This window comes from Setaria viridis, chromosome 3, assembly GCF_005286985.2.
Source record: "Setaria viridis chromosome 3, Setaria_viridis_v4.0, whole genome shotgun sequence".
In the NCBI taxonomy this organism is placed as follows: domain Eukaryota; kingdom Viridiplantae; phylum Streptophyta; class Magnoliopsida; order Poales; family Poaceae; genus Setaria; species Setaria viridis.
In genome coordinates, this window is record NC_048265.2 from 45,272,505 (window position 1) to 45,289,895 (window position 17,391).

Here is a 17,391-nt window from a genome sequence, read left to right on the forward strand (position 1 = left end):
GGTAGAAAACTCACCTTCCATCGACCCCTTTTATCCCAGTTAATATTTAGCCCGGAACTAAAGGTTCACCAACCGGGACTAAAGCTGGGCAACTGGCGGGAGGCTCATCAACCGGTACCTTTTATCCCGATTGCAAAGGCTAGTGGAAAAAAGTCCTGAGGGGCCTTTTATCCGGTTGGAAACACCAACCGGGATAAAAGACCCCCCTTTTATCACAGTTGGAAATACCAACCGGGATAAAAGACTCCCCTTTTATCATAGTTAGTAAAAAGACCCTCGACCCTTTAGTCCCGGTTGGTAACACCAACAGGGATTAAATGGGAATCTTTTATCCCGGTTGGTATTTCCAACCGGGATAAAAGGGTCCCCCACAGGTGGCTGCAAATGACTAAAGCCCTTGGACCCTTTAGTCTCAGTTTGTGTTACCAACTGGGACTACAGGGGGTCTTTTGTCCCAGTTAGTAACACAAATCGAGACTAAAGGGTTCCCCATGAGTTAATACAAAAGGATTGCATCCCCTATATAGTCAAATGTGCTATATAGATGGGACGGCAAGGAAGCTACACGCGAGGCTTGAGGTCGTGGGTTCGAATCCCACGCACCGCGCACGCATATTTCGTGTGAAAAATCGTGTGACTTACCAACGGGATAAACCTTTTATCTCGATTGCTTTATCCCGGATGGTTTTTCGGGAGAATTGCTCCCTACCAACCGGGAGATTTGCTTCCTACCAACCGGGATAAAAGGTCAGTTTTCTACCAGTGAATCATATTTGCAATACCATTTGCGGTCTCTTTATTTTACTAGCATCATAAATATGGCTTAGTGTTGTGTTCAATACACTACTGCTGGATTTGCCAAATGACCCATTGAATAAGCAAATGAATGTGACAAGGCATCGCTAACTTTCCACATCATGATGTGTTGATCCAGCCTAGGAGGAACTAAGTAGTTTTTGGTTAAGAAGAAGAAATAGGCAACCTAATTCGAGTTGAAGAGAACTCGGACCTAGGTGGCTGGAATGCACAATCACATCTCCTCCCCTCCAATCAGCTGAGCTAGGGTTACTTTTTTGTTGCAGTCTCTATCACTCGGTACATATATTTAGCTGCGTGTTATCTCAGAATTGAATCAGAGCAAATACAAGTAATATAAAAATCAGTTACTTACGGTTGACGCCAGATTTTGACACGTATGGGATCAGCGTCAAGAGAAGAAAGTATTGGCTGATATGGTGGATTAAAAGGTCACGATTGGGAATCAGCCGATTGGTGCTACAGCTGAGAATCGGCCGATTGGCGCTACAGTGTTTTGGCGGACGGAGATCGGCCGATTGGAAGGCTGGAGCGATTGGGCCAATATGGGCTTAAAGTGGGTCAGAGAAAGGGGAGAGAGAAAGATTGGCCCGTGGGAGTACAATAACCAACTCCGATACAAATTATGTTTGTAAATATTCGTTTTCGTTTAAAATTAGAGATAGATCTTAGTCGGTTAGGAAATTGGTTATAACAGGCTATAAATAGCCATCTTTAGAGATTTGTAAGCAACACATCAATTAATACAAACAAATCTACTTTTTCATCGTATTTTACTTTCAAGTCGGCGACTTCGCCAATACTTCTTTTTCTTTCACGAGTTTGTACAGGTTGGCAGGGCTGCATCGACACGATCTCCAGCCGATTCTATAAGTTCCATTTATCGAGTAATATCTAAGCTTTAACTTCGCACGCATCGCTGTCGTTTCATTTAGATTGTCACACCCGGTTTTGGCAAAACTGGATGCTACCTATATGTATGCCAGGATCAAGTTTCATACATATAGTGACATCATAAGTGAATAACAGCAACAGTATCACGTAAAAAGATACAAATAAAGACTTACAAACCATCAGAGATATACACCTTAATTATGGAAACGGAAGCTCCAAACTTCACAGGCAATCGACTGGAGGCTGCGTACGCCTAGGACTCAGCACCATCTTCACAACTTCATAGCAACTTCTTCTTCTGAGCAACGTTGTTTATAGCAAGGGTGAGCACTTGTCGTACTCAGCAAGTGTGAGGAGAATATGAATGCAAGGGTTAAACAAGGAAAGGCTGACTGGTTGACTGCATTAAGCATTTTTAGTTGGTCAAACTTTATTAGCACCTGATTACTAAGGTATAAGTATATACCAACCCACAATTAATATAAACATAAACATAAGCCATAAGCATATGGCACAACCATAACCATAGCATAAACCACAATTTAAATCCATCTTCAAGTATATTACTCATGTGAGGGTCCAGGCCGCTCTTAACCGTGAGCACGGCTGATCGATCAGTTTTACACTCTGCAGAGGTCGCACATCTTTACCCACAAGTCGCGTAAAAGCTCAAAAGAACTTTAGACCCAACCACGCTTGTGCTGATCAGGCACAATACCACACTTCCGAGGTGTGATTGCATAGGGACGCTATGAGGCCTTTACAAAGATTCATTAGTCAGTGGTAACCCGCTAAGGTTTCGGTGTCTGGCGTGCACAACCTATCACAGGCCGATAATGCAACGACTCAGTCCCCCCTCTTGCCTCATCACGAGTAAGATTACCCCAGACTAAAGTTTCTAATTATTCAGCCAAGATCAGAGCCATTTAGTCTTGTGGTAGCACTGTTTTCCTGGGTGGTGGCCCCATGTTCCAATTAAATATTGTAATCTTGTATTAACAAAAGGTATATCATAAATAGAATAAGTTCACCATGTTGTTCATTAGAACCACCATAACCCAAGTATAGCAGCTAAGCATAGCTACCTAACAAAAAGGTAAACCCAGGTTGGTAAGGAATAATCATAAAAACTAGGCAAACCTTAATAGGACCCAACAAATTTAATGCAAGCATATGCAATAGTGATTAAACAAAATTATTGGGACAAAAGCACAAGGACACACTTACCTTTCTCCAATGAAAAGTTACTCTTACTGCTCTTCGGCTCTTGCTCTCTTGAAACTCTTAATCTTCAAAGCTTTCGAACAACGATCCTTCTACTCGAAGCAATCACCGGTACAAACATACAAACAAGCAAATAAGTACAACTAAGAACAATACACCAAACAAAAGAAAGGCTTTAAAAGAGCGTACTAAAGGATAGGGCTCGATTCTAGGAACATGTGAAAGCAAGAAACGCAAAAATCGGAATCAAATTGAATTAGATATGGATTTTCAGAAGAAAAGGATAGTTATTTGAATATGATGCACGGATGATCTCACCATGAATCAACAATGGAGGAAGGAAATAAAACGAATAGATAAATCGGTTCTTACATGAGCAAGGATTGTATAGATAAATAAAGGATTATTCTATAGATCAAAGATAGTCAAAACCTAAAGATCATTGGAGTTTCTGTTGGAGGCCACAAGATTTATGAAGTTTTAATATACGGGAAAGAAATACAGAACAAACAAACGAGAAGTCCTGATTACCGCATAGGCATGATGCCACCATGATGTCACTGCTGGCGAGAGCAAAGATGCATGAACTCGATGCATGGCTAGTTTGCTTCTGCACAAACGTGTCTTGCATTGCTGTAGCTGTCATCCTTGCATGGCAGATGGCTTCGTACGTACGTGGCTTCCTTTCCAGGGCTACCATCATGTTGCTCGGACCTCCATGCATGGCCTGTGCTTTGCACCTGATGGCTAGCAGCGGCTGCAAAGAGACAGGAGGTGGCTTCAGCTGAGTCGGCATGGAGCAACAGGGCACGGTCATAAGCAGTACGAGTTGCAGGTAGCATGGATTCGGGAGAAAAGATGGACGGAGGTGTGCATGCGAAGATAGCTGATGATAAGCACAAAGCTTCTGATCCTAACATGCATGTAGGTGAAGAGAGAGAGATCGAGAGCTGAATTATTGCTCAAAATATGATGGACGCATGACATCACCGGAGTACATAGAGAATAAAATAATATGGCCAAGGAACTATACATGCAGGAGCCACAAATTCCTCCAGGCGGCGGCGACGTCTTCAGTCCGTGGCGGCGCTCCGGCGGCGGTGCTTGGCGGAGGCGGCCGGCGACGCAACCGGCGGCGCGGCCGGTGGTGCGGCGCAGCGCCAGGCGAGTCGCATGCGTGCAGGCGCGGGGCTAGGGAGGCGCGCGGCGTGGAGCGACGGCGCACAAGCGAGCGGCGGCGGCGGCGACTCCTCGTAACAGGATAGGGCACGAGGGAAAAATAGCAGTAGATGGGGAAAGAGAGCCTAGGAGGTTGCTTGCTGTTTATAGGCCACGCGTGGTGCTCGATCGATTCCCCAACTTGCGTTTTGCCGAACGATCCGGGCCGTTGGAAACAAACTTGGGTCAAGCTTCAACTCGTGTTCGTCTGCAGCTAGGAGAAACGAAACGCTGACCTGAGGGACCAGCTTGGTACCGAGGCAAAGATGAAACCTGTAGAAAAAGGTCCGTGTGCCTTCCGTTCCTGTGCAGGGGCAGGGCAACCACTGCAGCTTGACTTTGGCCCGAGAAGGAAGCAACGACAGGATCAAAAGATAATACAAGTAGACTTGGATTAATATAGATATTTTCTTATAGGATCTTGAAAGGACAAAGTAGCGACAAAAATGTTCAGATGATATAGTAAATACGATGGTGGCCTCATACGCATTTAAGATGTGAAAAGCATGCATGACATGGCAGTAAGCAACCTAACCAAAGCATTTGCCATGCAGATGATGACAAGCAGTTAAGCAATGTTGCTTGATGCTTATGTGCAATTAAGATTGCAGGCTGCTGGTGGATGGTTTCCAAATGAATTATGATAATGTGAAGGGAATTGAATTATTGCTCAGCAACGGTGTAAGTATGGCATCACCAGATTGGCAATAAAACAACGTGGCAAAGGGATTGACGTGACCTGCTTGCTCGTATGCGTACAGGCATACATGGTGCTGTTTGCTTGCACTGACCGATGTGGCTTATAACTATTGCGACGCCAACTGAGCAGCATGCAGCAGCGGCAGACAACAACAGCGCGCGGCAAGCGGCGGTGGCTAGCTTCGCATGCAACAACAGGGCACGGCCACAGGAAGCACCGCAGCATAGATTTCAAGCTGCACGAATTAGAGAGAAAAGATGGATGGAGGAGTTTAAATAAAATACTTGAAGTTCATGAGAAGGATTCTAGAACTAAAAATTGGGTTTAGCTCTAGAAAAAGGAGAATAATTTCCAGAAAAATTGGAAAATTCTCTGAAAGGTCTGGATATCGTCTAAACGCATTTTAAAACCTTTTGCACTCAAGGAACACCATGATGCATCGACATGAATGCACAGACACATAACAACCTTATTAAATTCCGAAATACAAACAATTATTTTTCCTATACTAAATTTCCTGTAAAGAAAAATAAATGTTGGGAAAATTTTAAAATTATCAGAAAATTATTGTTTAATTATTTATTTTATTCACATCCTGAAATTTTTAAATTTCAGGGTGTGATATAGATTTATTCACCAGTTATCGATATTTCCTAGAATTATAGGTTTTATCTACTATTCTAGTTTTATCACCAGCTATCCAGCTTGAGATTTGAACTATCGGCTCTGTTGCTATTATTTTCATTCATCATTATCGCATAGCCGATTAGATCTATTTCGAGTGTTGCTTCCGTAGCTTTGTCTAGTTTACTCTAGTAGTTTTCTTCGCAATCGCTACGTGATTGTCGGCTGTATCATAGCCGATTATCTTTATATAGCAAATCGGCCGATCCGCTGATACGCTTTTCGAGATCGGAACCTTAGCCGATTGGAACTCCTGGAATTTGACACGCTTTCTCCCTTGCCAATCAACAGGTCAGATTGGCTGGCACGCCGTGCGAACCGCACCAGGACGATCACCCGAACAGGAGCTAAGCAGATTCTCCCGGGTTGTGTATCCGACGCTGAGGGTCAATTGGCTGACTTTTAGCGCCAACACTTACATTTCAAGTACAAGAAGTTCTAATCTCTACATGTGGTTGAAGCTTGGTGTCATATTTTTTAATTAAGGAAAAGCTTTACTAGCACTCAAAGTCCGGCACCATCACATCCTGCCTCCAAATATTTTTGGTACACTTTAATGGCACAAAAAGTTCTTCGTGTTATATTATCCTTGTATTTTTGCCGGTTGAACATTTTGTGGTAAAGATTTTCTTTAGATATGTGAAATACCCTCAATAACCCTCTCACTTATTTTGTGTTTATTTTTTTATCAAAAAAGTATCCTATGTCAAAAAATTGGGCATGATACGTGCAATGCGTGTAAAATAGAAAAAAGAATTACATGAATAAATATATTATTGTTTTGAGAGAGGATAATTGAAGCACGTGTTATTTTTTTATCAGGTTCCATGCCGACCAATGGCATTCAATTCCAATCGCTTTGCACCACGTGTTGTGCTAAGATGGGTCGGGGGTGGGGGGGGGGGGGGGGGTTGAACCTTTAGAATTTGTTGTGCTAAGATGGGTCCAGGGGGGGTTTGAACCTTTAGAATTTGCTCCTGTCAGTTGCCTCTAAAGCACCGAAAGGTCACCTTTTCTCAAGCACAGATCATCCAAATTCCAATAACAAACTCTCAAAGCGTCTTTAACCAAACTTGTAGAGATACTATAGGGCTGCAAGTTCTAGATAGGAACTTTGCTCAAAAGATCTTTGGTTTGGAAGATTGAGAGCTCTGACTTTCAGCCGGGAACTGAACATTTTAGTTTCAGTTTCAGAAATTTCCAATGCACTTCTGATTCTGACAGTTTATACAACCCACCTTTCAAACTTTGAGCTCCATTTAAAATACTCAAACACTTTTTATTATGAACAACAACTAGACACTATATATCCTCGTAAACAAATAATTAACCAAACATGCATACCAAGAGAGCATCAAACAATAAATATTTTGGTTTACTGTGTTCGAGAAATGAATAATTATTTCAGTATAAGGACATGTTAATAGAAATGCAATAAATATATAGTGATAGAAATAGAAAAAAACCACGAGTTTTAAAAATACGATTATCATTCCACTGTAGCAAAGCACTAGCATTTTGCTAGTAACCATAAACCTTAGATGATGATGGTAGACCACACCACAGCACGCTTAATATGAAGAAGCCACACCACAGCGCGCTTAATACGAAGAAGCCGCCTTATTTCTCTTTCGCCATTGCATTACGATCGATCGGCCTCTTGGAACCTAGTAATACTTGCCCTCAACATGGTACTTGCACATCTTCTTCTGGGCGCAGTTGATCAGAATTTCTGCAGAATCAATTCCTGACAACACACGACGAAAATTGGCATTGCAAATGCAAAACTTATCAGAAGAAACCCTGTGGCAAGCTCAAGAACAGGCAAATGAAGACCTCATGGGTGCACATATACGTACCTGCAAGATAAGCGCCATGGACATAGCCATTGTAGTGCTCGCTTGTGTGCTCACCAGTGAAGTAAACCCTCCCAACCGGCGCCTAGAGTGCAGAGAAAACAACCGATGTTGGATAACATTGCATGCATATGTTAGATTATTCACACAATCGCAAAATCACGTACACTAGTAAGATATATGAGATCACAAAAGGATTCGCAGGTACGTACCCTGAGCTGGTCATATTCGTAGCGGTTCACACCAATTGGCCAGTTGGAGAAGGTGCCCTTGTAGAACCTGTCGGACCACCATCTCGGGACAAGGATGTCGGTCGCATCAGGGACGTCCTTGCCAGGGAACACCTTCCTCAGCACCTCCATGATCTCTGCCTTGGTCTGGTTGTCCGACTGCTGCTCAATACGCCTAGACTCCTCGTCAGTCACGGTGACAAGGAGGACGTTGGCATCAGGGTACTGCTTCTCAAACTCCTGAAAAATTTGACTCAAAATGTTTAGTTTGCGTGGCATTCATAATTCCACTTAGTTACTGCTGCTAATAAGCTAGTACGGGCTAATATTACCAGTTAGGCAGTTATAAAGTTTGGCGTGTGTACCTGCCACACTACGTAGTAACCTCTCCTGCTGCTCGCATAGAGGAAGAACTCCCTCCCTTTCCCTTCAGGCCAGAACTTCTTGGGGAACTTGACGAATATCTTGGTGTACACGGCCATGTCGAATTGGTAGATCGCCACAACCTTCCATGCCTGATTCGATGTGTGGAAAGAGTGAGATGATTGTGATGACGAAGGCTAATATAATTAACTGGCTAATAGAACTGATTAAATGTAACATGGGGCCATGAAGGGGCCGGAACTGACAGGTAGCTGAGGCTTGAACTGAATGAGGTCACTCTGCAGGACTCCTAAACTTGCAGAAACCATGACATAGTCTGCTTGGTAGACCGAGTTGTCCTCCGTCTTCACGGTGACCCCATTCGGGGAGTAGGAGATCTCACGAACCACCTACACATGTACAAATCCAAACTCATGACATGCTCACGTACACATGATTTTGAGATCTCGCGTTACTGTCATTTACCTTGTTGAGCTTTAACCGGGGATCGACGATTTTGCCAGACTTGTCGGTCTTGAGGTACTGGCCGGCGAGGTTGTAGACGACGGACTCGTAGCCCCGCTGGTCGGCGACGTCGTAGACGTCGTCTCCGAAGTCGCTGAACGTCGGGAGAGGAACGCAGTTCTGCACGCTGGTCACGCGCGGCGGCTCCGCGAACTCGTAGTCGAACTTGTAGTAGTCCAGCGCCATGTCCACCGGCGTCGCCGGCCCGTTCGGCTGGCTGACCATTTTGCACGCGCTTAATCAATTAATGTGTTTGTAGTAAGAGGCCCAGAAACCTAACGGGGCCATAACATGCAGCAAATTGTTGTTACAAAAACATCAGCACTACTTCTGGGCCTTCAAAGCGGGATTCCAACACAAAACGCTTTCTACTAAATTCCTCGGAGAAAACTTCCTAAATGCCGATCTATCCGTGTTCTAGTAGTGTTTTGCAGTTTGCCACATTTCGGCCCTTTGGAGGGAGGGCTCCAGCTCCAGCTCTAAACGGGAAGGGAGCAAAGAAGCTCCTGAATCCCCGGTGAGAGGGGCCATTTGATAAAAAAGTGGCTCCCCGCCGCTCCTCCTCATCAATTGGCTTTGTTGCCCTTGGGTTGGATCCGCCAGTGAAGCGAGGCGACCGGAGGTGGGGGGGCGGTGCGTGGCGGAGGTAGCTAGCAGCGGGAAGCGGAGCCGGCAGTGGGAAGCGGAGGCAAAGGTAGCGGTGGTGGAGACGTGGCCGCCGGTGGGAGGGGATGGAACCACGGTGACGAGGCTGGCAGCCACAGAGAGACGGTGGCGGCAGCGCGGGCGAGGCCGACACCGGGAGCGGAGGCGATGATGGCGCGAGCGAGGTGGCTCGCGGCCGCAGGGAGAGGGGATGGAGGCGGAGGGTGACGGCGACGCGGGGGGCACAGGCGGTGGGCGGACAGCGGTGCGGGGGGGCCGACGGCGGGGGGCGGACGGCGGCGTGGTGGGCTGATGGTGGTGGGCCGGCCGACGGGTAGTGGGGTGGTGGTGGTGTGCAGCACTGCTGAGAAGAATGGGAGCAGAATGTGGACAAGGAAGAGAGGGGGCAATAAAGAGAGGGAAAAAGAATGGGAGAGAAAAAAAAGTAGGATGAACATTTCACTTTTTCCATCCATTTTAAACAACCAAAGAAGATGATTTGCCAAACGTTGTTCCCATATAAGTTAGAGAGAGAGAAAAGTTGCTCCACAAAAAATCCACAGCCAAAGTCGGTTTAACGACAGCTACAACTCTGCCAAATAAGCCCTCATATTTAAAAATACAAGCAGGCTGTTTTTTTTTTTACAGTATCACTACCGCTTATTTCACTAGCAGAGCTGGAACTAAATCTGAATCAAAACAAGCAGGGTGTTTGGTTCTTTAGTCCGGACTAAAGTTCCTATCACATCGAATGTTTATATATTAATTAGAAGTATTAAATATAGACTAATTACAAAACCAATTGCACGGATGGAGGCTAATTTGCGAGACGAATGTATTAAACCTAATTAATCCGTGATTTGACAATGTGATGCTACAGTAAATATGTGCTAATCATGAATTAATTAGGCTTAATAAATTCGTCTCGCGAATTAGCCTCCATATGTGTAATTAGTTTTATAATTAACTCATATTTAATCCTCCTAATTAGCCTCCAAAGATTCCATATGACACAAACTAAACTTTAGCTCAAGGATCCAAACAACAAAAAATTTACAATTTAGACACCCACGACTCATCACAATGTTAATTATGTAGCTTAACTATATGCTCAGCTGTCATTAGCGACTCTGATTGGGTCCATTTTTTTAGGTGAAAATATTGCTTCTGATAAAAATAGAGTAGAACAGAGACAGAAATAATAGGTGAGCAAATTGAATCAAGACATGCAGAAGATAGGGAACGATATGCAAATATGACACCTAAGCAGAGACAAGCAATACGTGATCATCAAAATGCGCCACTAGTAGAAAACTGAGTATTAGTCTCGGTTGGAAGGGTGCAAATCTCTCGAAAAACTATCCGGGATAAAGCAATCCGGACAAAAGGGGTGTCTTTTATCCCGGGTCTCTCAACCGGGACTAAAGACACCCTTTAATCCCGGTTGGTATAGACTAAATGGGCTACCACGCCAGGCGCGATATAGGACCCCTTTTATCCCGGTTAGTAATACCAACCGGGATAAATAGTTTTGCAAAAAAATTTGAAAAATAAATAAATTCCCAGGGGTCCCGGGAGGCCTCTCCATGCGCAAGTCACAAGTCACGCGAAATATGCGCGCGCGGTTCGTGGGATCCGAACCCACGACCTCAAGCCTCGCGCGTACCTTCCTTGCCATCCCACCTACACACCACATCTGACTATATAGGGGATCCAATCCTTTTATACTAACTCGTGGGAGACCCTTTAATCCCGGTTCGAAACACCAACCGGGATAAAAGACCCCCTTTTATCCCAGTTGGTACTACAAACCGGGATAAAAGGGTCTGAAGGATTTAGTTTTGTCCCAGCCACACGTGCGGACCCTTTTATACCGGGCCTACTTTAAACCGGGATTAAAAGGGGGCGCATCGAAAGTCAGTTCTCTACTAGTGCGCGTAATATGAAGCTTGAACGGAAGGAGGCAAAGAGGGACCAATATAAAGCACGTCGAGAATTACATCGCAACACTCTACATACAGACTCAATAGCAATAGTGAACCCTAGATATAACCCAATGGATCACTCCCCATAATATATATTCAATTTGTGTGCTCCTACAATAGGGATGAATATGACATGCCCTGTATGCTTCATGAATAAAGTTAGATGTATGCAATATATTTTGGACAATCATATTTAGAAAAAAACATAATCAAGCATGATTTACATTGTCTACTGAATTAACCAATAAGATTAGAATGTCATTTACCTATAAGTTGTATTGCCCGTAGCAACGCACGGGCACGATCCTATATTTAGAAAAAAAACATAATCATATATGATTTACATTGTCTACTGAATTAACCAACAAGATTAGAATGTCATTTACCTATATTGCCCGTAGCAATGCACGGGCACGATTCTAGTAACGATCATATTTTTTGAAAAAGAAAGGGGTTATCGTGGTTGGAACCTAACAATAGGGTCTTCAATTCAACGGAGAAGTGTTACACGTGTTGGATCTTCTTGATGGAATGCGCAAGTTCTCGAGAAAAACACGGAGTCATCCTACTTTCAAATATGACCCTATTTGATCCACCCATCTAAAATTTAGCTAGCTAAAGTTTAGTATCTTTTATATTAATTAGCTTAAGGTTTAGCTAGGTGTGTTGGACCCTGTTGACACCAAAACTTGGTGCAGTAACCAAAAAGTGTGTTGATGCAAAAATCATGCGATCACCTTCACGTACTAAAATACAAAACCTGAGAGTTCTGCTTCGCTCAACTATAGGTTGTAGATCGGCGCGCGTGGTATATGCGGGCAAGCCAGTCAGTTTGACCATTCAACTGACAAGGTGAAAATAATCCTTTGAAGTTTGAGGCAACCGGCCGATCAGGCCGATGTGATCCTGACACCAGTAGCGATGATAGTGTGGCAAAATAAATCATGATGACTAAATTATCGGCTATGAAGCCGATTCCAGCATCTTGACGAGCATGAGTGGCTCATCAGCTATCCCAGCCGATTTAATAATGGAGCATAAAAGCTATCAGCTAGAAAGTCGATAAGAAACAGAAGCTAACAGTCAACTGCTTGATATAATTAGATCTATCACTCATCAAATCTTCCCTATTATCCTTAATAGTGGGTTCGATCGGGTCGATGGCAGCCATAATAAGGATAACAGATTAAACCTTCAAAGTAAACAAATCTATCTATACTTCAACAAAACCATGAAAACATGCCATGGGCATTAAAGCACGTGCAATCGGCTAAACAGCCGATGCAGGCTATCGGCTAGAGAGCCGATACGAATAACTGTGATTCTACCACATCTAGCAAGAGATCAAACGATGCAGTCTTACAATATATGATAAAACCGATAACCAGTGAATACCATAGATCGAGACAGAAGCGATGCACCGTAAGTCAAAGATCCAAGATACTCGATAACTTGTAGGTAAGAACTAGATCCAACAACAGCGATGCGCCTGGAAGTTGAAGTCTAGGATACCTAATAACTGGTAGATGAAACTAGACGAAACCACAGCAATGCGCCCGGTGGTTAAAGCCTAGAACACCTGGTGATAGGAACTTGCAGCTTACCGGAGATCGAAGTCGATGCAGCCCAGCTTACTAGAAGGAACTCATCGAAAAGAAAAATCTACATTACTCCTACTCCTAATGCGATGGCGTGAAGCCGAAAAGGTAGATGTGTTGTATTGATTGTGTGATTATTCTTTACAATGGCCACGTCCCTTTATATTTATAGGACGAACGTTACATAATTGGCATCTAACCACGTACAAGGCAAGTCACGTACACAATCTTTTGTAATAAAAACTCTATCTCTAACTAACCTAACTCTATCTCTAAAATATTTTATTCTATAAAACAACCTCCCGTACGTGCAAAGATCAGTCGCATGTATAATTATTCTGGTAGCCTCCCACATATGGCATGCAAAGTGCACCAGAATCCATGTTGTATATTCTAATCATTTTTATCCATACGTGCTGACCTTTCCTTTATATCAGCCTTGCCTCTCCTTGCCGATCAATCCAATGAAGCCAATTTGGACTCCATGCCCATGTGCGCGCATGCTAGCTTCTTATTGTTGTACGTGACTCCAACTATCTCGTACTCTGAATTTATAGGATTGGTCAAAATCCGGTGTCAACACAGTCCCCCAGTTTCGAAGTATGAATGCTTCATGTTCCGAAACTAATTATAGAAGTCCGATGCTTGTCTTCAGAGCTAATGACGTCTGATTGCAATATCCAAAGCCACATCGACTCCTCTTGAAATATAAAGAACTCTATCAGCTTGATGCCTTGATCCCACTCTGAGCCGATGAATTCGCTAGCAGTGAAAACAGTAGATCAGTCTGTTGACACCAAAACTTGGTGCAGTAACCAACAAGCTTTTGTTGTCAACACATAGGCCCCCTAATTTCGGAGTATGAATATTTCATGCTTCGAAATTAATAGCCGATATATTTTATGAGCAGCCGATACTATTTTGTTTGAACCAATCAGCCGATGCAGATTTTTTTTATTTGCCAAGCAATCAATCAGCCGATGCAACTTTTTATTATTTCAATCAGCCGATGCAATTTTAACTCCATCGGACTTGCCATCGACCACACCTTTGCATCAACCAAGATGAAGAGATATTTTTATTTCACCACGCAAAGGACCACCCGATACTAGTTTTTTTATTTCAATCAGGCGATGCAATTTCATCGGGCTGAAATATAGCCAGTAGCACTATCGGCTGAAACAAAACTCCATCAGCTGACTGCTCTTTTATTATTTGTTTGTTGCCCATCGGCTGGGACCATCGACTGGCTGCTCTCTCTCTCTTTTTTATTTGTTTGTTTCCTGTCCATCGGCCGGAGCTTCTCCTATCGGCTGCTCTTACTTTTTTTTTATTTATTTCTTGTCCGTCGGCCGGAGCTTCTCCTATCGGCTGCCCTTTTTTCCTTCTTTTATTTATTTCCTTTGCCCATCGGCCGACTGCTTCTTCTTTTTTATTTGTTGTTCCATGGCTGCTAGCGTATAATTATATTCCATCGGCTGTCCTTTACTCCATCGGCCGTTGCAACCCATTGGCTTGCGCTGGTCTTCATGGTAGACCTATTTATCGCCGGCTGTCTATGTATTCATCGGCTATTACAACAACTTGTTAGCCATATTTTGCTTTCTGGCCAGTGAACTCGATACAGCTGCTGAAGATGCTCTTTTTATCAGAATAAAAATATGAGTCTTATAACCGTATCCCACCGAGTGTGCCAAAAGTGTGTTGACGCAAAAATCATACGGTGACCTTCACGTACTAACACACGAAACCTGAGAGTTCTGCTTCGCTCAAGTATAGGTTGTAGATCGGCACGCGTGGTATACGCGGGCATGCCAGTCAGTTTGACCATTCAACTGACAAGGTGAAAATAATCCTTTGAAGTCCGAGGCAACCGGCCGATCAGGCCGATGTGATCCTGACACCAGTAGCGATGATAGCGTGGCAAAATAAATCATGATGACTAAATTATCGGCTATGAAGCCGATTCCAGCATCTTGACGAGCGTGAGTGGCTCATCGGCTATCCAAGCCGATTTAATAATGGAGCATAAAAGCTATCAGCTAGAAAGTCGATAAGAAACAGAAGCTAACAGTCAACTGCTTGATATAAACAGATCTATGACTTATCAAAGCTTCCCTATTATCCTTAACAGTGGGTTCGATCGGATCGATGGCAGCCATAATAAGGATAACAGATTAAACCTTCAAAGTAAACAAATCTATCTATACTTCAACAGAACCATGAAAACATGCCATGGGCATTAAAGCACGTGCAATCCGCTAGAGAGCCGATACGAATAACTGTGATTCTACCACATCTAGCAAGAGATCAAACGATGCAGCATTACAATATATGATAAAACCGATAACTAGTGAATACCATAGATCGAGACAGAAGCGATGGGCCGTAAGTCAAAGATCCAAGATACTCGATAACTTGTAGGTAAGAACTAGATCCAACAACAGCGATGCGCCCAGAAGTTGAAGTCTAGGATACCTGATAACTGGTAGATGAAACTTGACGAAACCACAGCGATGCGCCCGGTGGTTAAAGCCTAGAACACCTGGTGATGGGAACTTGCAGCTTGCCGGAGATCGAAGTCGATGCAGCCCAGCTTACTAGAAGGAACTCATCGAAAAGAAAAATCTACATTACTCCTACTCCTAATGCGATGGCGTGAAGCCGAAAAGGTAGATGTGTTGTATTGATCGTGTGATTATTCTTTACAATGGCCACGTCCCTTTATATTTATAGGATGGACGTTACATAATTGGCATCTAACCACGTACAAGGCAAGTCACGTACACAATCTTTTGTAATAAAAACTCTATCTCTAACTAACCCAACTCTATCTCTAAAATATTTTATTCTATAAAACAACCTCCCGTACGTGCAAAGATCGGTCGCATGCATAATTATTCTGGTAGCCTCCCACATATGGCATGCAAAGTGCACCAGAATCCATGTTGTATATTCTAATTATTTTTATCCATACGTGCTGACCTTTTATCAGCCTTGCCTCTCCTTGCTGATCAATCCAATGAAGCCGATTTGGACTCCATGCCCATGTATGTGCATGCTAGCTTCTTATTGTTGTACGTGACTCCAACTATCTCGTACTCTGAATTTATAGGATTGGTCATAATCCGGTGTCAATAGACCCGCCAGCTAAATGGTAGTTGAGGAGTTATTTGTACATCTTACCCCTCCCACCTCTCATCTATCTTCTCTCTTACCCTCCTCCCTCCTCCCACCAGCAGGCGGTGAGTAGGGGGAGCACGCCAGGCGAGCTGCGGTCGAACCTACGCAGACGAAGCGGTAGCAGGCAAGTCGACGAGCTATGACCGGGCAAGCAACGAGCGGGCAAGCGGGAGCTTGGAGCTTCGGCCGGAGCTTCTCCGCGTGCACCCCCAAGCTTCTCGGCACACAGCAGCCCCGACGAGGGAGCCCGCGAGAGAGAGGCGGGACAGGCGGTGGGAGGGGATTTTCCCAAGGAAGGTGGAGGAGCAGTTCGGTGTTTTATGACTTTAGCTGGGTTTAACTAGGTTCAACCAGTTAAAGAAATCTTTAGTCAGGTAAACTTAAGCTGGATCTTGCTTGGATGCATCGTAACTAAATTTCATCAGCTAAAATTTAGATGGTAGATCCAAACAGGACCTACTATCTTTTTCAAGATTGTTAGAAGTAGAACAATACTGAAATGAATGCAATATTCTTTTACAGCACAAACGTTTGAACAGAGAGGAGATGAATTAAGGATAATAATCCGTTTATGTACGTACTGATCGTAGAGTCGCTGCATGGCAAGGATGGACATGTCGTTGCTGCCACTAGGGTGCAACGTGCCGGAGAGTTTCTTCCCACTCTCTTCTACCTTATCCGCCCGGTCAAGTCTTTTCTGAACGTAATCTTGGTCGTAGAGACCACCACTGCCAGCAAAATATACAAAATAACATGGTAATGTTAATTTGGACAACAATATGCATGCTAATATATATTATATATATGAGTATAATTAACGTCTAATAATTCTGATTCGTGCAAAATTTTTCGGTTCACATGCGCGTGATTAGTTTAATTTATATATTGGTTTAGCATAAGCCTTTTCCAGTTCACTCATCGACGGCGTACTTCTCCTTGTAGACGTTTTGGGCGAGGTAGTCAAAGTCGGAGCGGAAGTTCCTGAGCTTGAGGGTGGAGTTGACGATGGGCCAGATGGGGTTCATCTTGCCGCCGTTCACGCCCTCCACCCAGTTGGCGCCGACCTCGACGTTGATGCCGGCGAAGTTCTGCTTGTGCATCCGCCCGCCGACGTGGTCCGTCGCCTCCAGAATCAGCAAGTCCGTTAACCCAGCTTCCGACAGCCTCTTCCCCGCCGAGATCCCTGCATGCATTGACAAACCAAAGCTAAGAGTCATGTATAATAATAATAACGGTGCATGAGCGCGCGTCCTCTGTGTACTATACTCGCGCAAAGATGAAGGATTTGGTATGGATAATGGTATGTTTACCCGACATGCCGGCGCCGACGATGATGACCCGGGGGCCGGCGGCGGTGACGAGGAAAGCATACTGTGCCAGGCTCAGTACTGCAAGCACGAGAGCAATTATTGCCGTGGAGGGAATCATCTCTTCCGATAACTCTTTGGATGCGAACAGGATGAGAAGTGG

At 44.1% G+C, this 17,391-nt stretch overlaps 1 protein-coding gene across 1 annotated transcript; it reads right to left on the reverse strand.

Moving 5' to 3' along the window:
* Positions 1-6,991: 6,991 nt before the first annotated feature.
* On the reverse strand, positions 6,992-17,391 carry LOC117847255 (polyamine oxidase 1). The gene is made up of 9 exons (XM_034728428.2): positions 17,232-17,391; positions 16,852-17,104; positions 16,503-16,649; positions 8,472-8,727; positions 8,252-8,395; positions 7,988-8,137; positions 7,605-7,862; positions 7,396-7,477; positions 6,992-7,283 (listed from the first exon to the last, which is right to left on the reverse strand). The coding sequence occupies exons 1-9, from the start codon at positions 17,347-17,349 to the stop codon at positions 7,204-7,206; spliced, it is 1,488 nt and encodes a 495-aa protein (XP_034584319.1). The 5' UTR covers positions 17,350-17,391; the 3' UTR covers positions 6,992-7,203.